We start from the raw sequence: 27,714 nt of genomic DNA, 5'->3' as shown, positions 1-27,714 counted from the left end.
TAAACTTCAAAGTAGGCCTGGAATAATATTATCATCGCCTTATCAGAGATGAAGAATAATGTTCAGAAATTGAAAACATACTTGATGCATCAATGACATTATAGATAACAGTAAGTTCAGTTCTTTCCAAAAAATCTCTTAGTGTTCTTTACTTTGAATAAAATTTTATGAAGACTGTCACAGTTAAAAAACAAAGCATGACAGCCAACTAACATAAAGACAACAAAAAGCCTTGCAAAGCAGGGACAGCAGTTTTATACAGGGGGAGTAGAATTAAAATAATTTAGTTATAGCACCTGGAATGAGAAAACAGATCCATGTGCCTGTATTAAAAAAATCTAATGCATTCCTGAAAAGTTTGTATTATAACAGATCCAGAATTATAACATTAATGTGCAATTCATGGTTGGAAAGTACGCTTTGACTTACAAAGCGTAACACTGAAAGACTGCATTAGTTCAGTTTCATATTTACAGGAAAAGACAGGTAAAACAATACATATGTCCTGTTAAGCCAAACTAATCACTGATAATTTGAAAAAGAGGGCAGTTATTTTGAAAGTCAGCAGCAGATTCTCAGAATATAATTTCTGTGCCAACAATGAAATATTTTCTCTTCTCAGACCTACAAATTGTAAAGCAGATTCACATTTATACTGAAATATCAAATTTATTTAATTTTTGTTGGTATGAGGTTATTTTTCTTTTTTCATTTTTAAAACATTTGTAGGTTTTTACTTTATGTGAGTATCTGAAATTCTTCCTAAAATGTTATTGTTAAGCAGATACTACAGATCTAATGGGACCTTCAAAGGTGTCCCTTCCTGACAAAAACACTCTTTATCTGTGACCTTATATGAGTGAAACCTAAAAACTATTGTAAAAGTAGAGCTTTGAATCCTACGATTTAAACTTTCATGTCATATATTCAATTTGGTCTAAATTTGATGTTACCCTGTTTTGAGCAGGAAGTTGGACCAGATGACTTACAGAGGTTGCTATCAAATTAAATTGTTCTGTGCTTTCTGTAAGTTCCCCTTCATCTGTTTAATACTTTAAATTTGAAGACTATTCAACTGTATCATCACACTTCCTAAAATCTGTTAGCTAGGTAGGATGGTAAAGAGCCTATAATTTAACTGACATCCCTCTACACTAGAATAAGTTAATCCAATTCTTATTTATTATACTGCTTTCTTAAAAAAAAAAACAAAACCCTGATTTTCAAACTTGCAAGCTTGACACAGAGCTTACACAAACCCCTCTGTAACTTTAAAGCTATCCTGTATGCAATATTTTCTTTCCCATTAGGTTCCTATGTGAGAATTTAACTGCATATTCATAAACTTCCTTGTGGTTCATTCTTACCTTGCACCAAGAAGAACATCACTAGACAAAGTAATGTTACCTACTTCCCAACAGTATCACATGATAAGAAATTTTAGGATGTGTACTGCAATTTTTGATGCACTTTCAAACAGAAGATGTTAATTAATCAATACTGTCAAGGTAGGCCCAACAAAAGAGGCAGAAATGCAGAATGAGAGGGCTCTAGCAGTCAGTAGGTCAAAGAGCTCTGCCTGTTGGTCAAGACATCCTAACCTGCAATAACTGCTGCTAAGAAAGCCATGAGATCTACAGAACAGTCTCTTTTGAACAAATACAGGCATAACTTCAAAAAGCACAATGATGTTACTCAATATGGATGGTGGAATAGCTACTCTGACAAGCAGAAAACCTAAGTTAGCCTGTAGTTCAGAATGATGAGGCACTCCTAATTTAGAAAGGTAAACATTCATTAAAATATCAGGTTTTGTTGAACATTTGGATAGGGCTTTGCATCAATACTAACACAAGGAACTATTAAAAAATGGTAATGTTCCAAATTAAATTAATTTATTCCATGTTTAAACACTCTTTATAGTGGCACAATTCTAATCAAACACACAGAAATGGAAAATACTTCACACAAAGCTCACAGCACCCTTCTTGTCACCTTGCTCAACAGTGGAAGGGAGCAGGTTCACAGTGCACTAGGTGAGAAACTGGCTGAAGGGTCCCGGCAAACAGGGCTACATCTGGCTGATGGCTGGTCACCTGTGCTGCTCCTCTGGGTTCCTCTGTCCTGTTCAGTACATTTATCAGTGGTCTGGATGCAGCAGTTTAATGCATCATTAGCAAGTTTGCTGATTATACAAAACCAAGAGATTGTGTTTGCTCTCCAGGGATGAGAAGCCTTTGCATTGGGCAATCATCAGGAACATGAAATTTAACAAGAAGAAATGCCTGATCCTGCACCTAGGAGTAGTACCAGGCACAAATTGGAGAACAGCCCTGCGGAGAGCTGAGTGTGCTGGTCAGCAATAGCCTTTTCCTATGGAATTCCAAAGCAAAATTTTTGGCACTTTCAATGAAAGCATAAAACTGGGTAAAACTACTATGTCAGTCAGTCAAGAATTAAATGTAATATGGCTTAGTGTAGTACCTGCAAGGTGGGATCCGCTGATTTGTATGGGGGTCACATTTTGGTACTAAGATTGTACAGGCAAAAAACATCAGGTACTTGTAGCAGTTGGTCTGAACCAAAGCTGGGAAAAGGGAAGACTCCCAGCTGATAGAGGCTTCCTTCTGTGTCCTGTGGCCCAGGTAGTTTGGGTAATAAGTATAGTTGTAAGGCAAGTTCATACAAAGTTCCAGAGTAATCGGTTCACACAGACCTTTCACAGAGAGAAAACAAACAGAACCACAAATGGTGTGAGATTAAATTAAATACAGAAGAAATAATTCCATATTTATGTAACAAATTCATCCTCTCAGGCTTGAGAAACCACAAGTTTCAGTTCTCTCCAGAGCTAGAGATCCCTTATAAGCCTATTCATAGCAGTAAAGGTGGGTTTGAACTCTGCCGACCTCATAACCCATTAAGAGACTTTTATTCCCTTATTAGTATTCATTAACTTTCTGAGCGACATCTTAACTTTAAGGTGGTACCATCCTTAAACCAGTACAGTGTGTACTGTACAGTAGCACACTTCACACTGGTGTACCTACTATGCTACCATGACACACACTGCACACTGATAGGGCACCTGCCAAAATTAAGAAGACAGAAATCATCAGATACTTTGGGTTGGAAAGGATCTCAGGAGGTCTCTACTCCAATGTGCTGATCAAAGCAGGTCAGCTCTGAGGACTGATCAGCCTTCTCAGCTTGTAAAAAATCTCTGGCGACAGAGACTGCACAATTTCTCTCTTTAGAAAACAGAAGCCATGATTTGCTTTTAATTTTTTTTCCTTGCTTACAAAGATCTAAAGGAAGAATAGGTTATGTATTGCACAAGCATCAAGCAAGAGACATTACATGCTAATGATTTAATCTGGGTAAGACGCAACTAATAACAGATGAGAATGATAAGCAAAGATAAAACAGATGCAACAGCTACATGTCCATAAGATTATATATATTATAGCTACATACAAAAATCTTCCAACTCTTGGGAGTTTATCACAACAAATTTTGAGCTAGCCAAGTATTTTGGATTTTTAAAAATCATATAGCTTTTGTATTTCTTCTGACGTTGGTATTCAGAAATATTTATTTTTCTATTTTCCACCATAACAGAAAACTACAGACAGAATTTCACTTCAATTCAGACTGAAATTCAACTTTTTATTTAGCAATGAGATGATTTTGAAATTATTTAAACTCATTTACTCTGTATTTATTGAGAAAGTTTTCCACAAAAGAGTACACTATTCAAAAACTAAAAAATACATATAATTGCTTATTCTGGGAGCAAATATAACTTAGTATTATTAATATTCTCTGCTAGGCAATTGCCAGCATAAGTTGCTAGTGCAGTGTGACATATGTCATCCCATGGCTGTATCTCTGGGAGAAGTTAGAAGAAGATCCAGCAGTCAATTATTCAGTTAACCAGTAGAACTTGGCACTCTTTCTTGGTCTGGCATTTGGTGTTATAACTTTTTTTTACTATTTACCCCAATCTGATGATCACAAAGCTCATTTTACATGCAGCTTTTCCTTGCTGCTAAATCCTGGCATTCTACCAACACTGAACTATTTCTGCTGTCCTGAACCACGCAGTAACATCTTTTGTGTATATGAGGATCAATGACTTTAACAATTCTCCTCACATTACTGCCATTTCCTTTCCTTCAGGATGAACAATCCCTTGTCCTTCCACAATTTTGCCTAAGTTTCCCAGATCAGTTTGGAATCATCTTTTGATTTTGGCCAGTAAATATCTTTCTTTGATGTGTACAGAACTTTACATGTTCATCAATATTTCAGGATGAACACAAAAGTACATGCAACAGTCTAAGTGTTTGTATAACATAACATTATTCAAGATTAAAGGGTTGAAATGCCCATATACCATTCTCTTTTATTATGCCTCATATTTATAGGGGTTTAAGTGAATTTTGGAAGAAAATCTAGTCCACTCAAATGCCACTGGAGGATAGATCTTTACATCTTTTCAATATGATTATAATTTTCACACCATGTTTAGAAAGCTTCTATTACATTATGCACAAAAGTGTCACTGTAGGTTTGGCAATAATAAAGAGGACTCTTACACACAATTCACAGAGAAAATCCAGAGAGTAATAAGCAGAAAATATGCTCCAGGGGAACATCTGACTCATTTTAAGTAACCCAAATGTTAGTCTTTCCTTCTGAGTCTGTCCTACAATTTAAGAGGTCCTGCTACTCCCTTATTTATAGTACATCTGAGTACTAATGAGTGGGGAACAAGGAATAAAATTCATTGCATCTTTTATACTGAATTAAAAAAAGAAAAAAACCAAAACAAACAAAATAAAAATAAAACCACAAAACAACACAAAAAACCCCAACAAAACAAAAAACAAAAAAACCCCAAAACAACAACCAAACAAAAAAAATCCAAGCCAACAAAAAAACCCTACAAACCAAGAAATTACCACATAGACTATGCCTGGATTTAATATCTTCCCGTGTTTATTATTAACTTGCTCAATCCATTGGAGTCTCTACAACCACTCTGGGCAATATGTGTCCAGTCAAACTTGCAGTAAAAAAAAATGCTTTCTGTGAGAGCTTCCTTATGCTCCTGTGTTTCATTTTGTGCCAATTGCCTCTGATCCTGTCACTGAGCCTTGTCTTCTTTACACTCTCCCTTCAGATACCCATTCTGTTATCTTAAATACATTGTAAATACATTATAATGCCAGCCTAAACTGATCTGACATTACCACATTTGGAAAATATCCATCATATTCAATATTGGGAAATGTGGCCTATGTTTTGGAATTTTTAAACCAGATAGTAATCTGAGTCAAGAAGAACTGCTTTGCCAAAACTGAAATTTTTCATGAGAATTCTCATGTCTTACCAAAGACAAAATAACTGATCAAAATACAAAGAACAAAAACAAAATGAAAAGAAGACAATAGTACTTCCAGATGTTATGCAAAAAAAATCTCTCCCAAACTGTCTCATTGTTCCATTGTGTATAAACAATTAAATACTCACTGGACTAGAAAAGGACGACGTGAGATGATCCAGAAGACTAGTTCAGACTACGTGCTACTCCTGCTAAGAACTACACAACTACTAGCTGCCCATAATATGTTGAGTAAACATCTTCACTAAAAAGATCTTGGGTTTCTCATAATATGGCATAGGAACATCGTTTTACAATTCAAATATTACATGTCAAAAAATCAGAGTGGTTTGGGTTGGAAGGAGCCTTAAAGACTTCTTTCATGTGAGATCCTATTGCTCTTAGCAGTTAATGGGAAGGTGTAAATCAGATGGAACCAGACCCTTTGAAGTGTGCAGGGATAGGATGAGAGGCAAAAGACATGACAGAATCCCAATTATTTATGTGGAAACTAGGTTTTCAGAAAGGAAGTGCTCTAACAGTAAAACAGATCTCTCAGAAAGATTGTGGAATCTATGTCCTTAAGGATAGAGCTGCTCAGCTGCACAAGACCATGAGCAACATAACTTAATTTGCACTGATCTGATCAGGAGTTTAGGCTTGTTGACCAAAGGTGTTACTTAGTTTCCTTCTAATGCTAAATATGGTATGTAAGATTACTCCTTTACAGAAACTTAGCGTAAGCATTGATAGAAGCACATGTAAAGCATTTATGCTTTATAAAGTATATTACAGCTTTAGTTTAGCAGCATCTAAAGGCCCCAGCATTAGCAGTGTCTGTCTCAAACACTTGAAGGTTACAGTCACAACTCTAGAAAGAACATGGAGTTTGGACGAGTTGACCTTCCCATGTCCATTCTATTTTAAATGGAATTACATTATCCACATAAGCTACCATATAGTATCAAAGCATTGATACCTTGCAGAGATAACTGCAGCACAAAGCAATTACACATGAATTGTGTAAAAATAATCTGTAAGTGAAGCCAAGTCTGTCCATCCATTAAGGTGACCTGAACTGATGTGACTGTATTAACACAACACTAAGTTTCAATTTGGAGTAATTTTTAATACAGTTCTGCCCCACTTTCAACACATAGAGAAATATATTCCTCTTGATTACCTGTTCATGTTGGGCATTGCACAGTTGAGAAAAACAGCTACTCAGAATCAAGTGCACAATTAGTACAGGAACCTTGCATGGAGTGGTACACACAGATACGAGGAAACACAGAGCTGAAGACCCTGATCTCTACAATATGTATTAGTTAGAAGTATAATTAGTTTTTCCAGTTTCAATACCAAAATTATCCCTTCATAAAGACCTAAAAGTTATCTAGACTACTAAATACAGAAACATGGGATTTTTTATATTTTGAAAATAAATCAGTATTTTCTCCTTTACACTTACACTATGCTGTTTACTTCACATAGACACTGAATGTCATTAAATGCTAAGAGAAAGTGCAACGGCAAACACCCATGCAGAAAGTATAAAAGCTCCCAGAAGAGGAAATTAAAATACCTCAATGTCAAATGTAATAAATCCTATCAATAATCAAGAGCTTTGAAGACACATTTGTTTCAACATTGCCCTTTCCAAAGCTTAATCATTAGACATGTACATTAGCTAGAAAATTAAAGTATTGCTTACTGTGTTCTACCCTGCATCCTCATTGTAATCTAAAACACCCTAAAAGAGTAACAGTATGAAGCATGTGACCTACTTACTGCAGTTTGCCTGGCTGTTTCTTATATCACAGGGAGAAGCTCCACAAGGATCAGGGCAGAAAGAGCATCTCTGGTCTCCGTCCTGACACAGGGTTTGATCTGAGGGAAATAGAAATGTACTTTTCAAATTATTTACCAGATGAATAAAAATGACTGGAGTGTAATGAGAAAGTACAGTGTTTACATAAAAATTAAGTATTTCCTTTTACACAGTTCAGGAATATAAACACAGTAATTGTAAACTCCAATAGCATTTCAAGTGCATTAAGGAAGAAAAGTGTGCAACAACCATCCAGTTCTTACTCTTCTTACCCCTCTGTTCAATATAAAAAATGATATCCCAGTTTCTGAATGAGAGGCATGGATCTCTGAAAGATATTTACCATGCAGAATATGAAAAGTCATGCAAATCACATTTCAAAAAGAACAATAGGTCCTAGATGAAAGAGAACACCGTCTGGGAATTATTCTTCAATGCCATTCAGTTGATCTGCTTTTCATTTTATGGTTGTTTTGGTTGACCATAAAAGACATCCTGAAGAAAGGTCAGAGATGAAGCATAATCATTCTCCTTTGACTGGTTAACAAACAACAGCAACAAAAAGAAATCCAAAAATGCTATGGTCCTAATGATGGACTTCAGAATAAATAAAATCAACACTTCGTCAAAAGTTTCTGAACTACTTTGGTCGTTACTTTATATGAGAAATCCCTGGACTTCTCCTTCTCACAGTTGTGATAGCTCCTTTCCAAACCATTTCATTCTCTCTTCTATGTGCAAAATCAGTCATTTTAGTTTACTAATTTGTAAGAAGAGATTAAATAGATGATATTTATCATTTTATCCTATTTAAAATAGCTTATTGCGCTGATTGCTTAGAGTTTGTATTGCACTACTGCCCAGGAATATCATTCATGCCTCCACTGGACATACAGAAGGTACTAAAGAAAGATCTAGTTTCAATAGCCTTGACAACAATCTTGTCTAAAGGAACTGAAGACTGAGTCATATCTATCATAAATATGTGGATTTACTTCCATTCATACATGTTATATATTGAAGCAATAGAAGTAATTTTTTTGCTATAGCAATTGGCCATCTATTTTACAGCTGCATCTGATTGCAAAATGGAATTTGAAAGGCAGGAAAAACCTTTTGACTTCTAAAGCTATCCCAAATATTTACATTAAAATTATTTTTGAAGTTTGCTCCAACTCCTTCCTATCCTTTAAAAATCCCTGTCCTACAATGTAGATTCTTTTGATCCTAGTGCAAATAATGCTGAATTTCTATAAATACACTGTACACTGTTCTTTTGAAGAGGTCACAGGAACAGTCGTGAGTTCATCTATATTAGACTTCTATTGTTACAAAATGAATGAGAGTAGTACTCACAGATAGATGCCATACCTTCAGGTATGTAGTGAAGAAGACTACTTTTCTCATCCAAATAGAGATGGAGCAATGGTCATTTGTAACCCTGAATGTACTAGGACACAAGATCCCTGCATTCTTTTATAGTCAAGGGGAAGTCACTATACTTTGACTTCAAACTTCTATGCTGATTTCACATATTTATTGTGTTTGTAACAAAACCAGTACTCCAGACTGCATTAGCCATAACTTCACTGATTCTGACAGACATATCCAAATTTTTTTTATTTGATTTGTAAAGCAGAAAAGTCTTTGAAATAAGTAAATGTCCTACTACATTTTTGCAGTTGCTGGAAACAACAAAATATATAAGAAATACAATAGTAAGTTAGAAACAAGAATTCTGCCTTGTTTTACATGGACTTTAAAAGGAACTAAAGATGAATAAAATCTAAATTCTGCCAACATATTCATATGCAAATAAGGATGGATGGGATATGGGTGCCTAAAGAAAGAATTTTGCTCTATGCAATACTGCAAAATATTGCAAAATACTGGATAGAATTTTTCATATGTAAGAATTAATAATAAAAATTAGGAATTTTTTTTAATTTAAAAGTTCTACAGTTTAATGCCAAGCAGAAAGATCTTTTATCATTTAGTGATATCACTGAATACATAATGATCACCACATACCAGTGCTTGAATATTAATATCTATACCTATTCATTATACCAAAAAAAATTTTTAACCATTGCTTCAACATCAAAAGGGAAAAAAGAGGCAGTGATAAAATACATTGCTGATTTCTAGCCCACATCATGCAAGAGAAATGGAGGATAAAAGAATTCATAGAATAAGACTGAGACTGAACATCAAGAAAGAAGAATAAAAGGTGAACACTTTGTGAAAGTGCAGTGTCAAAACTGAGGAGAAAAACTTTTTTCTGTGTTTTTAGATTGCCACAGTCAGAACTAGAAAATATTTCATGCAACACCTTTTTAAAATGTCAGCATTAAAAATGAAGAAAAATAATGATAATTTCTATGTTTCCGCTTCTCAGGTATTTTTTGGAATGAAGGTATTTAAATTAGAGTAGGAAGATCCCAAGAATTTTCTATGAAAAGAAGGGACTGAGTAACATTCTTACGAAAGGATTTCTTTTAGACTGGTTTCCTAAAGATATGAGGCTTATAAAATTATTGTGTGTATCTATTTTATGATAACAGGTCTTATCTACTCTAGTAACTATTGAATAGCCTGTCCTATTATCACTACATTTGCCATCACTAGCATTCTGCATAAGGTTAGCTATTTTAAGGTTATTTTAAGGTTATTTTAAGGTTATTTTAAGGCTATTTTAAGGTTAGCTATTTTATTTAAAATAAGATACATTAAAAAAAGACATTAATAATTGTTGCATTGAAGGAAAGGCTGCAATCTGAACCTATACCTTACCAGAAATAAGATAATTACATGTGAAAAATACCTTCCTCTTCTCTCATAGAGTATATAAGATAGCTATCAAGTAGCTGCAAAACCTTATGTTCCCATATATTTTTCCCTTAGTAACACTAAATCATTAGTTTACTTATAAAAACATTCTTTCTCTGTTTCCCAAGTTCTGATAAAAAAAGGATTTTAATGAGAAAATTTCTCCTCAAATGACACCAATTCCTGTGATAGTAGATTCTCATTGCTCCAAACAATGTATTTCAAATAACAGCTGATCACATCAGATAACTAAATATTGTGCTAAATATCACCCTCACTTAATCTTTTTTAATGTTTTTAAATATTAAAAGAAGTCTGCTTACAAATGTCTGTGTAAAGCACACACCAACCAGCCTTAGCAAGTGTTATTTAAAAGGTAAAGAAAGTAATTTGTCAGACAGCTTTAGCTAAAGGCACTGTGGAACATAGGAGTCAATGGTAGGTTTAGTAAGAAGAGTAAAATGAGGCATATCCTTACTGTCACTGCAGTTTTCTTCATCACTTCCATCTTTACAATCATTATCTCCATCACACTGGAATGCACTAGGAATGCACTGCCCATTTCTGCACTCCACCAGACCCTGACTGTGACATGCTAGAGAGAAAAAAAATATTAAAAAGACAATATTCTGATCAATGTAGCTTAGTGAAGATCTTCATTATATCTGAACATCATACTTGAAGTTATTTTGGGAGGAGCTGGTAACACTGCTTAGAGATCACAAGGCGTTTTCCATTATGTGTCAGCTAATTTTCCAATAGCTACAGCTGCACTGATCTTTAACTACAGAGACTGAAACTATAAATGTTAGGTATTATCAACAGGCTGAGATGAAGTCTTAGCTTCCCCAAGGGAAAAAAATGCACATAATTTTTATTCATATAGTGGGTAACAAAAAGCTAATTCTGTAATTAACAAGAAGCTCTAACACAAAGCAAGGCTTTACTTCTCAACAAAGGCAACAAATATTTAATTTGCTACTGGTGTCTATTGAAAATAAACATTTGTCAAGCGTGAACTTCTGAAATAAAATAAGTTTACAGTTTTGCCTTCCAAGTGAGTACACTAGTACACTAGTTATCTTACTTTTTTTTTTAAGTTTTCAAAGAAAGAAAAAATAATTTAGATATTAAGGGAACTTACAGCAATTGATCTCATCTGATTTGTCTATACAGTCATGGTCACCATCACATACCCAATCAGCTGTTATACATCTTCCCTCTCCACACTGGTGATGTGTCACTGGATTACAATCTACATCAAATGCAAATTTGAAGAAAAAAAGAGATGCTAAGTTACCATTTGTATACTTTATATTACTGATAAATTATTCTAGGTTTATTAGCTTATCTCCTTATTAATGAGCCATTTTGCATTAATAAATTATATTAAGAAAATTTTGTATCTGCAGATGTTTTTGCAGATGGTAGTTACATATAATCTTAATTGTATTGCTTGTATAGTGATGCAGTAATTTCTTCTCTCAGCTTTATTTACAAATAGCTGTGACTATTTGTAAATAAACAAGAATCTAAGACTCGTTAAGCACATTAGAAGATCTGGCATACCACCTCAGGGAATGATTTTCAGTTAACCAACATTTTCAGTAACCATCAGAGAAAATAATTTCCTTCATTTATCTTTATACTAAGACATTTTAAAAAATGTTTCCCAACTTCAGAAACTATATTTTTGCATGCACTTGGAGTTTTTCATAAGAATCGTCTACAAAGAAATTATTCCAAGCATCATCTTACTCTTTCTGCCTGAATGCACAAAGTAGAGCATTCTGTTGAGCAGACTGACTTTACATCAAAATAAATAGAGAAAACAGATACAGTCCAGTCCTCCAAATCTGCCATGAAAACCAATTATAGCATGTAAAAAACTCAGATTTTAAAAATTGTATAGAAAAAAACTTACATCAAGGTAGGAAAGATAGGACATAGATTAACACTTAGAAAAACTTGAATCATCTTTAAACTAAGATTATTTATGAAAAACCCCACTAAATGACCAAAACTGACAAGAAAATATTGAAAGGTCTCAATTTGGAGAAGAATGTGCTCAATTTGGAGAAGAAATGTTAAAAAAATCTCAGAAAAAAAATGTCTCTTGATTTTTGGATTTTATATTGTTTGTGTTTGTCCTTAGTAAACAAAAGAAAAAAAGGGAGAAATAATTTTTAGCTGTTAAAGAACTATATTAGAAAACTTCATTTTTCCTAGGTGTAGTAACAGGACCAAAAGTTAGTAAAAATAAAGCTTTCTAAGTTTTTCAATATTTACATGTTAGGATTATTCTTTTTTAACGGAGAAACGTCATTGTTTCTCCTATGGAAGTTAAGCAGGTAGATACATATAGTAGGTAGGTAAGTATCATGAGTCAGAACATGCAAAGTTGATTGACAAGAGAATTTGAAAGAAACAGAATTTGATAATCAAAACATATGACTTCACTATGAATCTTACATTAAAAGAATTCAGCTATAAAACAGTTCGCACCACCAGTCTGTACCCTCATATAATTTACTTTACTCATTTAAATCCAGCCAAGCTAGCAAGGAAGCATCTTTAGGAATTAGTTTAAAACAAATTAAAAATTATAGTATTTCTTATAAATACCAAACCCTTCAAGATTTGGATTGACTCAAACTCTCCTTTAAACCTTTTCAAATTGCATACAGAATCTGTGAGCTGTTTTCACTTTGTTCAAATACAGTAAGAGTAGGGTGTATTACTCTTTCAGCAGTTTAAGAAAAAAGGTTACTGGCTTAGGCAATCCTGATTTCTTAAGGACTTTAGAAAAGCACATAATTTTTCATTTACCACAATTTTGCTCATCACTAAGGTCTCCACAGTCATCATATCCATCACAAACAAAGGTATAATTGAGGCATTTTCCCGTGTCACAACGAAATACATCATTACTGCAGTCTACAAAACAAAGCATGTAAAATGTTAAAGTTGCATTGGAACACTCACATAAACTATGAACACTGGAATGTGCTGACTATACACAACATTAGCTAAAGATACCTTACAACTTACAGGTCTGCATTAAGGCCAGTGTGTACCAGTTTATGAGAAAAAAATCTGGAAGTATATGAAAAACCAAAAGCCATTTTTAGAATTTTTTACTCTCTCCCTACCAGCTGTTTTTTTGATCAATACCATAAGGACAGAGTGCTCTGGTTGCACATGGGGATTAAATTATTGTTTCATTATTAAACAATTGTTTAATTAAAATAATGCTTAATTAATTTATATACATTAAGTTCTCAAGAAATATTGTAGATTACCATTGTAGGTTACTAGGAAAACCCTGAGTACCAGATGTGGCTGTTAAGTGGAGATGAAGACTCTAACAGCAAAATCAAGATCCCTAGACCCTGCTTTTGAGCCTGCCTTTGATTCTATAATGGTTTCAAATGAACTTTATGCTTAATAGAGTTTGGAGCTCAGATTTGGCCTGGTGCCTTCTCATAAAGGAATTGTCAGCCCTAAGTGGGTTTAACCTTTTTTTCATGACTGGATGCATCAGTAAAGCCTGCCAGATATTCTCTGAGAACAACTATAATACTTGAATAATATCAGGTTCAATAAAAACACGGAATCTTCATTGCAGTTAAGTGAGTTGAAGAGAAACTATCATTTGTGGTATCTGGTCTCATCAGTAATAACTTTTGATTTCAAGCACACAGGTAGGACGTTGGTAATTCAGTCTCACTAGATTTCTAGACTATTCCTTGATCTCTAGTTTTTCAGAGAGAATGCTGAGATAAAGAACAGCTGGGTGGACAATCCCTCATTCCTGTTGAAGCTATGCCACTGAAACCAAGGAAGTCCTTTGTGCCCATTCTTACTGGCATATGTGGGCATTTTAAATTAGTTCTTCCCCAGAAAACAGAGAGAGAGAGAGAGAGAGAGAGAGCTCAAAAAGTAGGGATTGGAACAAAAGTACCTCCTTTCTTCTGAGACGATCAACCACAAAACAACAGAATCATGCTACCACTTCCTTCTCTTCTCTTGGCAAGTGACTCCTGTGTTCATGACTGCACAGTGAAAGCAGGGTGTCTTTCTAAGGATATTACACACTGAGAGGCGCAGAACTCTTCCAGAAGGTGCAGTGGGATTTCTACCCCTTCAGATCAATGTCAACCAAGTGTTTGACCTCCTATGTGAAAAAAAACTCTGGAACTTGAAAATGAGTCACTTCCTCTCCTTCCCCCTCAGAAGTATTAATCCTTTCTTCAAGTTTCATATTATCTTAGGAAGTCCAAACAGAATTTATGAAGGAAATGTTTCAGGATATGAAGTAAAATAATATGACCGAGCCATGAGCTATATACTCAATAGTTAATTTAACTTTGAAAAGAATCATTATTCATAAAACAGGGAATAACAAAAACCCCACACTAAATGAAAATGAATTTAAGTTCTTGCTTCCTGTAAGCAGACCAACACCCAGCTGAGAGTAAATTCTAAACATCACTTGTTTTGAATATGCAACAGCATGAAGTACACTGGCAACCTTTCATTTTATTTATCAGTTTGTAACTCTGACAGTTTCTGTGCTTCTTCCACTGCTCCTCCTGCAAATGAAACAAAACTGCCTTTTTCTGTGTTATTTCCTCTGGATAAATTTACTGTTTAATTTCCATTCATACCCCCATTCCTGTTTCCATTCATACCTCTGAAGCTGCTGCAGTGTCCTTTAGACACTGGTAGCCAACCCAAAGGCCCACACAGACAGGGAAAACCAAAAGAATACAAACTTCCCTGCAGGGAAATAAGATTCACTTGATGAAAAACTAACAGCCTTAACATACATTTTCTTCAAGATATTTGCAATAATGTATTGTATAGGGTAGTTGGTTACTCTGTTACGTAAGATGGGCAGCTGCCACTTGTAACAGGCTCAACTTAAATGTTATAAATGTTGGGAAATCCCCATTTTCATAAAATTAAATACAAATTTCTATTCTACACTCCACTAAAATACAAATGAAGCCTCATGAATCTTCTACATTCAACAAGTTGACCCTGAGATAAGCTCAGCTGTATAAAGCATGGAGCTAATAAAGCCAAGGTGGCAGGTTTGATCCCTGTATGGGTCCAGAAGGACCTGCTGCACACGGGTCTGGGCAAACCCCCACAACATCCTACTCTCTAAATTGGAGAGAGATGGATTTCCTGGGTGGACTGTTAGGTGGATAAGGAACCACATCCCAAGGGTCAATAGCTCAGAATGCCAAAGTGACCAGTGCCCTCAGGGCTCTGTACTGGGACCACTGTTACTTAATTCATTAATAACAGAGATGAAGGGATCAAGCACAGCCTCAGCAAAGTTGCTCCTTGTGAGATGGGGAGATGGTATGGAATGCAAGCTGAGTGGTGTGGTTGACACACCTGAAGGACAGGATGCCATACAGAGAGTCCTGGACAAGCTCAAGAAGTGGGTACATGGGCCTCTTTGCGGTCTAACAAGATCAAGTACAAGGTGCTGCACCTGGGTCAGGGCAAACCCTGGTATCAACTGAGGCTGGGGAATGAACTGATTGAAAGCAGCTCAGGAAAAATGGGGGGGCACTGGTAGATGAACAGCTGGACATGACTCAGCATTGTGCACCTGCAGCCCAGAAAGCCAATTGTATTCTGGGCTGGAATAGAAGCAGCATGGCCAGATGGTTGAGGAAGGTGATTCTGTCCCTCTGCTCTGCTCTTGTGAAAGCCCACCTGGAGTGTTGCATCCAGCTCTAGGTCCACCAGCACAGGAAAGACATGGACCTGTTGGAAGAGGTCCAGGTGAGGCTACAGAAATGATCATAGGGATGGAAGAGCCTTTGAAGAAAGACTGAGAGAATTGGGGTTGTTTCTCCTGAAGAGTGGCCTTTCAGCACTTTAGGGAAGCTTATAAGAAAGATGGGGATAGACTTCTTAGCTGGGCCTATTGTTATGAGGAGTAATAGTTTTAAAAGAGGGTACTTTTAGATTAGATATAAAGAATAAATGTTTTACATTGAGGATGGTGAAACACTGGAACAGGTTACCCAGAGAAATGGTAGACACTCCATTCCTGGAAATACTCAAGGTCAGGTTGTATGGGACTCTGAGCAACCTATTCTAGAATTTAATGACGTGACTTGAGACATTGGGAGGGGAAAGGACTGCAAGAAGCACAGCGTCTTTTATTAGAAAAGCTTTCAGGCAAATAGGTCTTCCTTTTGCTCTTTCTGCTATGTAATTCAGGAAAGTCTTGTATGACCTCCACACCCTCTCCTCAACTCCTGTCAAGCATCCTAATGAAAGACATCCTCTCATATAAACCCTGTGTCGTTAAACAGACAGGCGTCCTTTCAAAGGGAATCTTAGCTCATGAAATTTATGCTTGTTTTTTCAAAACATGTAATATATTTATTCTTTTACTACTAATTTCTTCTTTTCCCATTTCTAACAGAACTTGAGAGCCACAGTCTCATAGGCATTTTTAAATTTTTAAGCTTACTTTAAATCTACAGCTAATGCTGTCAGGAAAATTGGAAAATAAAAATATACAATACTCTTTATATAATTGACATTATCTCAACCTCCACTAAATGAATTGTAGGCTATTAAAGGAAAAGTAAGCTCTAGTTTTATTCATATTGAGAACAGGAGGAAATTGCTGTCCTCCTTTATTGCTTGGAGTATCCTAGATAAAATCTAACAACAACTTCCTTAAAAGCAGCTTTGTGAGTCTTGGAATGCCCAGGCTCTTAAATCACTAATAAGAATCTTCTGAGTTGAGTGCAAATTGCACAGTCTGAATTTGTCAAAGTCTGAATGAGAAATTCTGTTTTGTGGCATCATATCCTGCTATAGCCCTTATTTATTAATTTTTTCACATTTTCCTCTGTTCTTTTTCTTCTTGCCATCTCATTGTTTTCTTACTGTACATTTTCTCTGCTTTTCTAAAGGTGTTTGTAGTCCAAGGTGTTTTGTTAACACAGAAAAACACATAGGAGCTCTAAAGATATGCACTTACCACAGACAAATATATTACAAATTAAGCAGTCATGTATGTACATTCTACTGCAGCACATACTGGAACTAATTTAAATAAATCGCATCCAGGGTTGAGACCATGAGAACTTTCTAAACAGATGGTCTTGCATCTACTCCAAAATCAATGGCAAGGATCAGGATAAAGCTACAACTGACAGTATTCCGTTGATTATCAGAAGTGCTCCTTTCTGATGCACACTACTGATCCATTAAAAAAAAGAAAAAAACACAAAAAAACAATACTACTTATTCCCATATAGCTCCTTGCGGAATATCTGCCCCAAGGCATAAAATTTGATAGATCAAAAGCATATGCTGTGGCCTGAGTGAGCAAAGCTAAACATAGTCCACAGCAACTGACAGAGTCTGAATGTCAATATATGCAAACACTATGCAAAGCCCCGGTTCTGTGCCAATAGCCTGCCTCAGTTTCCAGCTTCCCTGCACGGATTCAGTACTTCAGCAGAACGAACATTTACGTTAAACAAAGGTTTAAGAAACTTACTACAATGGACCTCATCACTCCAATCATCACAGTCGTTGTAGCCATTACACTGCAGTTTCCCTGGGATGCAGATCCCACTGGCACACAAGAAACTCTCCTCTCCTCCACACAGCGCTATAAGAGAGCAGAAAAGACAGAATGTAGAGAAAAACCATTAGCATCAACAACACAAAATTAGTTCTACTAGAGTCTTAGAAATGTTAAACTGATATTCAATACTTCCCACAGGGACTGAAATATATTTCCAATTTGGAAAACATTAGGAGAGCTCTCAGAGGAATGTCACTGAATGCAAGAAGGTCAAGAGGAAAACCTAAAATAAAAAAATCTCAGTTTTTGAGATAGAACAAAGACATTTAAAAGTTCTACAAGTTAATGACCCATTTTAAAAGACCTCCACAGACAGTCATGAAAAGACTATTACACCTGTTAAATCTGCCCCTGGGACCAAGAAAGGAGCCTTATGTGCTCATGTGGAATATGTCTACAAAAATATAACAATTTCTGCTTAATACTGGCTTTACTGTATAGCCCTTTGGTATTCTTCACAGTTTGCCAAACTGACAGGTATACAGTGGATACTGTGAGGTATCACTTAGCACTGGACATGCTTTTCCAGTGTTTTTCAAAAATGACAAATAGCTCCAGCTTGCACTGGCTGCACATTCAACTATTTATCTAAATTTTTAATTTTACTTCTGGTCCTAGAAGAGCAGTCTTTTCTATCACATTATGGCAATGTCTGTACACACAAACGCACACAGTCTCAGAACTTTCATTATTAGTTTTATATTTTGTCAGCAAGAGATTATTTTTTTTCAACATACTTATATTATTTTCTAAGTCTCACTATTATTTTACTATCCCCAAGAAACAGGGCAAACTTAGACTTAGTTAACTGAAATACACACTCCTTATGGAAAATTTGTAATAGGAACTTGGGAATAATTTCAAAATCTTTTATATGACATTCCTGGGTGTACTTCCCACTTGGACAGAAAATCATTTTGATTTTGCAATACAAACATCATTTTCTAGTTGTGTAAAGATGGCATGGTTATTGAAAGCTGCTTATGCAATGTATTTTAAAGGAGGTCTCTAACTTTATGGAAAGGTGCCCAAAATACTAAGAGACTTTAAACCAAAAATCTTCAACAAGTTTTTGCCATTTAATGTTTGTGACTCTTCATCAAAAACAAGGTAGTGCAAAACCTCCCATTTTGTGGCCTCACTTGTATTCTACCAGTTTTGGAAGGGTATTATGAACTGCAAAATACAATAGCCCTAAGACAAACATGAGGATAGATAACATTCGTGGTCTCATTTTATAGCAGGAAAAATGAGGCAATGAGATATTAAAGTGAAAGTTCTCAGAAGTAATGAATAATTACAACTAAGACACAAAAATCAGCATGTGATTTTTTTTTTGGAGAGTAAAGACTGATGTTATTTTACATGTTCAAAGAATAGCTCTTGTTGCCTTTACTTGTAGCTGCAGATGTCTCAATTGCAAATAAACTCCAACTATAGAAATGAAGAGCCCAGTTAGCTAGAAGTGTTCAAAGAACAGTAGAGAAAATTTTTATTCAAGTGCCTTGTTCAACATTATCACTGCAATAGCGACAGGGTAAAAATCTCATTTCATATGATAATATCACACTTTATCATGAGCCGATCTTTTTATTCCTCCAGCTCCCTGCCCTGTACAAAGCACTTCCTGATTTCTGCAGTCACTAAGCTCTACAGGGGCCTCTAGACACAACAGACTTCCCTGGTATGGAAGTACTAGTTCCCTGGACACCAGTGCTTATCCCACAGATAATGATGTCAGGTAAAAATACAGTATGATAGCATAATCAAAATTTTGTAATTCATCATACAAGAAAGGTTTTTAGAGGTTGGAAAGGCACCTTTAACTGATTGGTAATCTTACATTCTTATAACTTGGCTTTTACACAATTTCCTTCATGTTTAAAGAGGAAAAGAGCATAAATAGCTCAAAAGGAACCGTTTTGATTTGCTTTGATGGAGATCTCCATCAGTACAGAGACAGTACTAAGATAGCTGGAGTAATGGACTCCTATCTGTTAATAGCAGGAATATCTGATAACTTTTCCTACAGATCAGAAGAGAAAAGATTCCAGGATCCTATATTCACTGGGCTGTGAACAGAAGTCTGTTGAAGCACTTAGAAGTCATCCTGCCTCTGCCTCCTTAAGACATCTCTGTCTTGTTCTCCTGTTCCAAACCGCTTCTCCATTTCTGCACACCCAAAGTGAGCATTTTCCTGATTATCTTGTATGTTATACAAAAGCAAGAGGAAGAGTGAAATTAGTTTTCTTTATCTCACTTTTAGCATCCAGCAGCAATCAGAAGGAATCCTTAGAAATTTTAATCTCACCTCTTGCAGTCTTCTAATAGGTAATGACTAGGTATGCTTGGTCCAGTCAGTGCAGTGTTCAGGGCAAGGAGAGCACAGACACTATGAACAGTACCTCCAATTAATGTAATTTACCAAGCTTGTGCAATAAGTTTTCCATAGGCTGACCATTCCATCATACCTCCAAAAATCAGATTTCAATGGAAATTATAAAAGCCTTCTCTAATGCTGTAAAACAAACACTTCTGTTGAACATTAAATTTTATTGTTTGATCTGGAACATAGTGGATTTAGGTATGCAACCATTTGCAAGACCTTACTGAACACAGGCTGCATACTCAGAAACAATGTGAGTGTTCGAAACAAAGCAGAAGCAGAAGAAGAAATAATGCCTGAAATAGATGTCTGAAATAGGAAAAAATACAGACCATTCCCCTCAAAAATTATTACAAATGGCAAAGATGTTATTCTAAAGAAAAATGCTGGGAAATATTAATTACTGATACCTCTGTAAATAATTTACACATTTATTAAAAAGTCATGCAAATATTCACATATCCAAATTCCTGAAGAATTCAGAATGTTATGTAAAATGAGCCCAAATAAAATGGAAGCAATCCTTGCTAATAGAGAAACTTGCTTGTTTTCATCCTTAACCAGAAAGGTTTACAATCTGGAATTGCTTCCAAAATCCTAGACTAAACACCAGTGGCAGAAAAAAATGTTTTATTTTACCTGTGTTTGGTATACTATCAAAAGTGACTTTGAGGAGGCAAGACCAGTTATGTGCTATACTTTCCAGCTTGATTACTGGAATGTCATCTGTAGAAGATTATGTGGAAAAGTCCCTGGAAAGCTGCAGAGAGCACAGACTGAAACAAACACTATTTTACCGTCCTCAAGACTGACATCTGCTTGCATTTCAAGGTACGGCAACAGATAAAGCATTCTGTGAAAATGACCATGGAAAGTGCTGCCAACTTTTTTTAAAAAAGCAAAGAGGAGACCACATTTACTATCTAATGCTATGGAAGAAGTAACAGGTATTAAAGCAACCAAAAGGAAGTGCTCTTCATGCAATACATTGACAAGCTGTAACATTTTAGAACATGATACCATGGATGCTAAAACATACATAGACTCATGTAACAAAGGACAATATTAATAGAATAAAAATCTATGGCAGGTCACAAACTACAGAAAAATTATTGAATCTGAAGCAGATGGAAAACACAGGAGTATTTGGAAAAGTACTGCCACATAGTCTTGGCCTGTTCTCCTTTTCTGGGCACTTGATTTTGTCAGCTTTTGGAGTCAGAATTGCAAGACAGACAGACTTTTTCTCTTACCCAATATAGTTATAGTAGCACAATGGAACACAGAGGAATCCCTGTATTCTCTCACTTTCAGATTTTCATCACCTGCTCCCTATACCATGTATGTAGCCTGCAGTACAATGTATGCATCTTGTTGCTGTCAATTCTAGAAAGTTTTGATACTATGATCACAATCATGGAATTAGAAAAGCTGGCGACTCCTTACCCCTGTGAAATTGTTCATTTCTCTATTTCGTTAGGATGCAAAATCCTGTGGGAGAAAAAAGACAAAAGACCTTTTTCTTTCACTCAAGTGATGTGGTCTAAACAGGCCACAAAAGAAACTCTAAGTTGGAAAAGAAACAGGCAAAAATCAGGAACACAGAATAGGAGAATAAAAGCCACAGAACACAAGAAACTATAATGCAGGATCAATAGAATTACAGAGTGATTTGGTGGGGGAGATAGTTTAATCAGCCATGTGTGGTTCTTCACATGAAACATCACAACAATCCTGAAAAACATTTTGTTTTCCTCAAAAAATTATTCCACTATTGCTGTTTTCACAGCTGTTCAGCATCAATGTCATACATACACAAACCATCTCTCTCTCCTTTTCACTGCATTAAGCAAATGCAAGGACACAAAAGAAAGATAATGTCTTCCTGATTTTAAAAGCTTTCTCTCAGAAAAACTATCTATTGGATGTATATAATTGCATTGCCTATAAAAAAGTAAATACCTGTCGCAATCAGATATTTTAATTCTCTACTCAAAGTTGTTCCTCAAAGCCAATTCTCTTAATTAGTACCAGTTTGAATGAAGCTAGGGGTGACCTAATTGCAGCCTTCCAATACTTGAGCCTACAAGAAAGATGGAGAAGAACATTTTACAGGAGCATGTAGTGATAGGACAAAGGGAATGGCTTCACGCTGAAAGAGGGTAGATTAGATATTAGGAAGATTAGGTAGATTAGATATTAGATTAGGTATTAGGAAGAAAATCTTTACTTTGAGGGTGGTGAGGCACTGGAACAGATGGCCCAGAGAAGCTGTGGATGCCTCATCCCTGGAAGTGTTCAAGGTCAGGGTGGATGGGGCTCTGAGCAGCCTGGTCTAGTGGAAGGTGTGCCTGACCATGGCAGAGGGGCTGGAATAAGATGATCTTTAAGGTCCCTTCCAACCACAAATCTCATGGCAATGAAGTGCAGTTCAGGCCACTTGTGCACCACTTTTTTAACAGAAAAATACATTCATTCGTAATGCCTCTTTAGCAAAAAAAAAACCAAAAGTGAACAATGTCTCATGATTCTATACTGTTATTTACATAGTTTTGTTGTATAAACAGTAGAAGCATCATATTCACTGGTGCTTTTGAAAACATTTAACAATTCAAATTAAGAGAAAAATAACTTGAGGGCTCTTCTGAGAGCTCCATGTTAATCTAAATCAGATTACTGTGTTGCTTTACTTCTCATTCAAACTTCTGGGCATTTCTTCTGCCATGGGTTTAACAGCAGCAGTTATGTTGGCTAGTCAAAGCAAATAAAACAGCATAATAAGAACTGCCAGTTGAGAGAGAGAGAAAAGAAGTGCTGAAACTTTTCTGTGAGCAGGGATATGAATAACGGTTCTCAGGAAGGTTTCTGTGATTCCTTCCCCCCAGAATGCATTATTGGTTACATGTGGAGTGGATGACTGATAATGCCTCCTGCTCACTCCCTTACATACTCATAGCTCATTGGACCTGTGACACCAGTTCAACCACCTATCCTAAATCTCAAAACATAAATTCATACAATTATTATTAGGGTAGCTGATTTTCTCATCTACTGAGTATTCACCTGTCATTTGTGTAAACAGACATCAGTCTGAAGGACGTTGGCCTTCAGACCTGCATCTTTTTCTCTGTGATTCAGAGAATGACTGAATGACTCAGTCATTTTACATTCAGATGTTTTTACTATAATGGCATGGCCTGGATTTTCCAGTACAATCATTACATCTGTGTTCACATCAGGAATGTATTTCATAATAGATTCCCCACAGTGGAACTGTACACTCAATTTCCAATGCTTGTGGAGCTAACTTTTAGACAAAGAGATAAATCTTAGCTATGACACATTAGTGGATGTGGATGTGGATACAATATGTATCCACTAGACAATCCCTAATCTAACCAATAAAGATCTTTTAGGAAAACTGTTAATTGTGCCCAAGATAAATGTTCAGGATTCTAACCAGAACATGACTCAAGCATATTTTCTCCAACAGGGCTTGGAAATATGACATTCAAGGATTTTTTGGTGGAGTGATAATCTTCAGTTCAGCAAATGTGGAAGATATGGAGCTTTTAGCCACAATCAGATAAAAATATACAAGATAAATTAAGAGAAAGTTTTGTTTGGGATTGGGGGATTGGGTGATACAGTACAAGAATCTGTGGAACAAACAGGTATAGCAGTCAGACCTTAATTTTGATAAACACAGTATATAACTAAAGATACAACTAAAGATACAAAAGAAAATTACAAGAAACAAAACATATTATATGTAAGGCATATGTGGACAGGAAAGGATTCACTGCATGCAATCTGGAGGTACCAAATCACAAATGAAACCACAGAGTTGAGAAATAAGCAGTCATATGCCAAGAACATGCTCTTGAAATTTTCAACTGAACTGAACCCTGAGAAGTGTGAAAAGGAGTTTGTGCTGTGCACTAGATGAAAAGGGATTAGAGCAGAGAATCAGCCTTAGCTCCTTGGTTCTACTGTGGTCAGAGAAGTATATACAATATATATTTAAAATATACAAACTGCAGAAATAAATATTCAAGAACAGCACATTTTATTTCTGTAGGAGAAGCAGCCTTATGAACCCAAACTCTTACCTTTTTCAGTCAGAGAGGAATCACATTAGAACCATCCTTTTAAATAAAAATAAAAGTCAAAATATTCTCCACAGTCATAGAATCATAGAATTGTAGAAGAGCTTGGGTTGGAAGGGACCTTAAAGATGATCTTATTTCAACTCCCTTGGCACGGGCAAGGACATCTTCCACTAGACAAGGTTGCTCACAGCCCCATCCAACCTGGCCCTGAACACTTCCAGGCATGGGGCATCCACAACTTCTCTGGGCCATCTGTTCCAGCGCCTCACCATCCTCATCTAATCTATCATCTAAACCTACCATCTATCTAATCTAAACCTACTCTCAGTTTGAAGCCATTCCCCTCGTCCTATCCCTACATGTTTTTGTAAATAGCTTGTCTCCATCTTTCTTGTAGGCTCCCCGCAGATCCTCGAAAACAGTTCAATTATAGGCTCTCCTTAGACATGAAAACCATTCATGCCATTCATGTCCAAGCAGCATGCACAATGAAAAATTTAATTTTGTAAACCCCTTTTGTTTTCTACACAACAAATACTGACAGGATGTCTGAACTGACAATAAGTAGAACAATAAGGGTCTCCATAGTCTGCCAGGCAGGAGCAGCAAAATCTCACAATTGGCTCTACATTTCTTCCCCTGGTGAGGAAAAGCAAGCTTCCAGCGTGTACTTACCTGCAATTTCTGCAGTTCACTACAGATTAATACCAATTCTGCCATACAGATTATGGAATAATCAATAACCAGGCACTATTCTTTAAAGCTCCTTCTCTAGCAATACTAAATATATTATTTCAGCCACATGGAAGTTTCATAAGTGACAAATCTCTTCTGGCTTAATCTAAGTTCAGCTATCTAGATTTGGTGGGTTTTTTGAACACTCTGACCAGCTATAATTTGTCAAAATTTAACAGGCATATTTATATTATACCTTATATTCAGTTTATGTACCACACAGGCATGAAATCCAGGTCTTCAACATTCTGTTGCTTTTTCAGAACTATACTTCATTCTATGGTCATGCTCAATTAATGATATGATAGTCACCCATTGCTCACGGCTAATTACTCTTCAACGTGTAAGCCTTTACCATACTTATGTATTTATTTATGCTACAGCTTCTTACCTTAATTGTTATTTGAACCTGACATGAAGACAAAATTATGGTACTTCTTATTTCTAAAATGGTTATCCCTATGATACCAAAGGCAACAACAAACATATGGCTATTTTAGCTCACCCTGTGAGCTAAAAGGACACTTCTAGTCCCATTTTACATAGGGAATTTGAGTTACAGAAAAAGAATATGCATTTTACGATTACTTGCTTACTGTTTCCATTTGGACAGATCCATTAGACCTAATTTTTTCAGTATAGATATCATACATTTTTGTAATACACTTAAGACACTGGTCCCAGCAGCTTTCACAACAGCAACATGCACAAAATACCACAGAACTCTATCATAAAAGTTTGTGGACAGTGTGCAATTTAACTGGAAATCATTCAACTTTAACAAGACACAATCCTTTGGACCTTTCCCTACCTCAGCCAATACAAAAGTTCCCACAGATGAAGTTAGGTGGGGACAACAGCCTCCTTTATTTCATTACTCTTCAAAAATGTGCCACTAGAGCTGGAGAGAATCCAGCTGGTAAAAGACTTTGTCTAATAATTTTAGGCAATATCATTATGTATACTCAGGAATTGCAAGAAGGTAGCCCAGCATACATAAACTATTTTAATTGTACCATTAATTAACATTCAAAGAAACAACATATAATCTCCCTGATCTTTTAAGGTAGTTTTGAAAAATAAATTCTTGGGGTTTTTTAAATAAAAAATTGAAAAATAGTTTCCATCATACTATTTTTTCCTGTTTATTGTCACACAGAAGTCATTAACAAAGTTAGAACCCACAGATAGACCATACAAGCCTCAGTCTCTTCGTCTCACAGAATGCATATCAACAACAGAGTCTCAGATGCCAGCAAAGGAACTCCAGCAATGGGGTCAGTGAGAAAAAAGTCAGGCTTATTGCTTTCAAAGGTGTCATCTCACCTCTAGATTTGGATCTAGAGAACACAGCACCTTTGAGGAGATGGAAATGCCTTGGTTTTAGAGACTGGCTGGAAAGCTGCCCAGTGGAAAATGACCTGGGAATGCCGGTCAACAGCTGGCTGAACATGAGCAAGCTTATGCCCAGGTGGCCAAGAAGGCCAATAGCATCCTGGCCTGTCAGCAACGGTGTGGCTAGCAGGACCAGGCAGTGATTGTCCCCTGCTGTACTTGGCACTGGTGAAGCCACACCTGGAGTCTTGTGTTTAGTTTGTGGCCCTCAATACAAGAAAGACATTGAGGTGCTGGAGCATGTCTAGAGAAGGGCAATGGAGCTGGAGAAGGGTCTACAGAGCACAAGCCTTATGAGGAGTGTGGGATCTGGGGTTATTTAGCCTGGAGAAAAAAAAGGCTCAGGGGAGACCTGATCACTCTTTACAAATGCCAGAAAGAAGGCTGTATAAAGATGGCAGTGAGTCTCTTTCCCCGAACAACAGACAATATGACAGGAGGAAACAGCCTCAAGGAGCACCAGGAGAGGTTTAGATTGAATATGAGGAAAAATTTCTTAATGGAAAGGCTGGTCAGTCACTGGAATAGGCTTCCCAGGTAAGTGGTGTAGTCATCATCCCTGAAGGTATCTAAAAGATGCATAGGCATGACACTTAGGGACATGGTTTAGAGGTGGATTTGGCAGTACTGAGTTAACAGTTGGACGGGTTGACCTTCAATATCTTTTTCAAGATAAAAAATTATTCTATGACTTTATGTGTGCATGTATAAAGACCATGCTTTTTGAGAAATTTACCTCTTGATCAGTTTTGGGCTCATTTTTACTGCAAGAAAAAAGGAGATACAATTGAAATTTGGCGTATGTATCAGGTTCCTACTCCAAATAACAAACCCATATTTACTAGAGCTAACAAACAAAAAGTCAACAGGTTGTATTAATTTCCCCAAAGTAATCTTCTTTCCTTGAAACAGTTTAGAATTTTTGATGTAAAACAAAAAGGCCTCAAATCAACACAAGTCTGAAAAAAATCAGCCTGAACAATTAAAGCACTGCAAACTATAATCAACTGACAACCAGACTTTATCACAGTAATAAGATGGAACATAGAACAAGAAATAATACTTTCAACTCAAAGCTTTTTCTACACAGGAGGAAAATACATTATTAAATGAAAACTCATAAACACAGCGTAACAGTTAAGAATGGAAACATACACTGCTTTCCTTTTTCTTGGTGTGGTGAGAAGCATACCCTTGTAGTGGTGTCATTCTCAGTTTTGTTTTGGAATTGAGAGCACTTCAAGAAGTCTGGCCAAGAAGCATTTACCATACCCAGGACTGGTTCACAGCCTTCTTTTGCTGCCTCACAAAATGTCCTGCAGGGCAAGAGGCCTCGACTAAACAAAAGAGACAGAGAAAAAAATTAAAAATTATTATTACTTTAGTAGATTGTGA

The 27,714-nt window shown here is 36.2% G+C and overlaps 1 protein-coding gene across 3 annotated transcripts in view; it reads right to left on the bottom strand.

Moving 5' to 3' along the window:
- CORIN (corin, serine peptidase) overlaps nucleotides 1-27,714 on the bottom strand; it is a 115,567-nt gene that overhangs the window by 26,683 nt on the left and 61,170 nt on the right. For 2 of the 3 annotated variants that reach the window (XM_058837993.1, XM_058837995.1), the window contains exons 5-11: nucleotides 27,475-27,656; nucleotides 17,602-17,715; nucleotides 12,879-12,986; nucleotides 11,194-11,304; nucleotides 10,528-10,644; nucleotides 7,181-7,279; nucleotides 2,485-2,716 (exon numbers count right to left, since the gene is read on the bottom strand). In XM_058837993.1, coding sequence (XP_058693976.1) covers nucleotides 2,485-2,716; nucleotides 7,181-7,279; nucleotides 10,528-10,644; nucleotides 11,194-11,304; nucleotides 12,879-12,986; nucleotides 17,602-17,715; nucleotides 27,475-27,656 — 963 coding nt within the window. The remainder of the gene's footprint in view (nucleotides 1-2,484; nucleotides 2,717-7,180; nucleotides 7,280-10,527; nucleotides 10,645-11,193; nucleotides 11,305-12,878; nucleotides 12,987-17,601; nucleotides 17,716-27,474; nucleotides 27,657-27,714) is intronic. The other variant, XM_058837994.1, reaches the window with a different exon arrangement.

This window comes from Poecile atricapillus, chromosome 4, assembly GCF_030490865.1.
Source record: "Poecile atricapillus isolate bPoeAtr1 chromosome 4, bPoeAtr1.hap1, whole genome shotgun sequence".
In the NCBI taxonomy this organism is placed as follows: domain Eukaryota; kingdom Metazoa; phylum Chordata; class Aves; order Passeriformes; family Paridae; genus Poecile; species Poecile atricapillus.
Note: the sequence above shows the minus strand (reverse complement) of the source record. Positions and strands in the feature narration are given on the sequence as shown.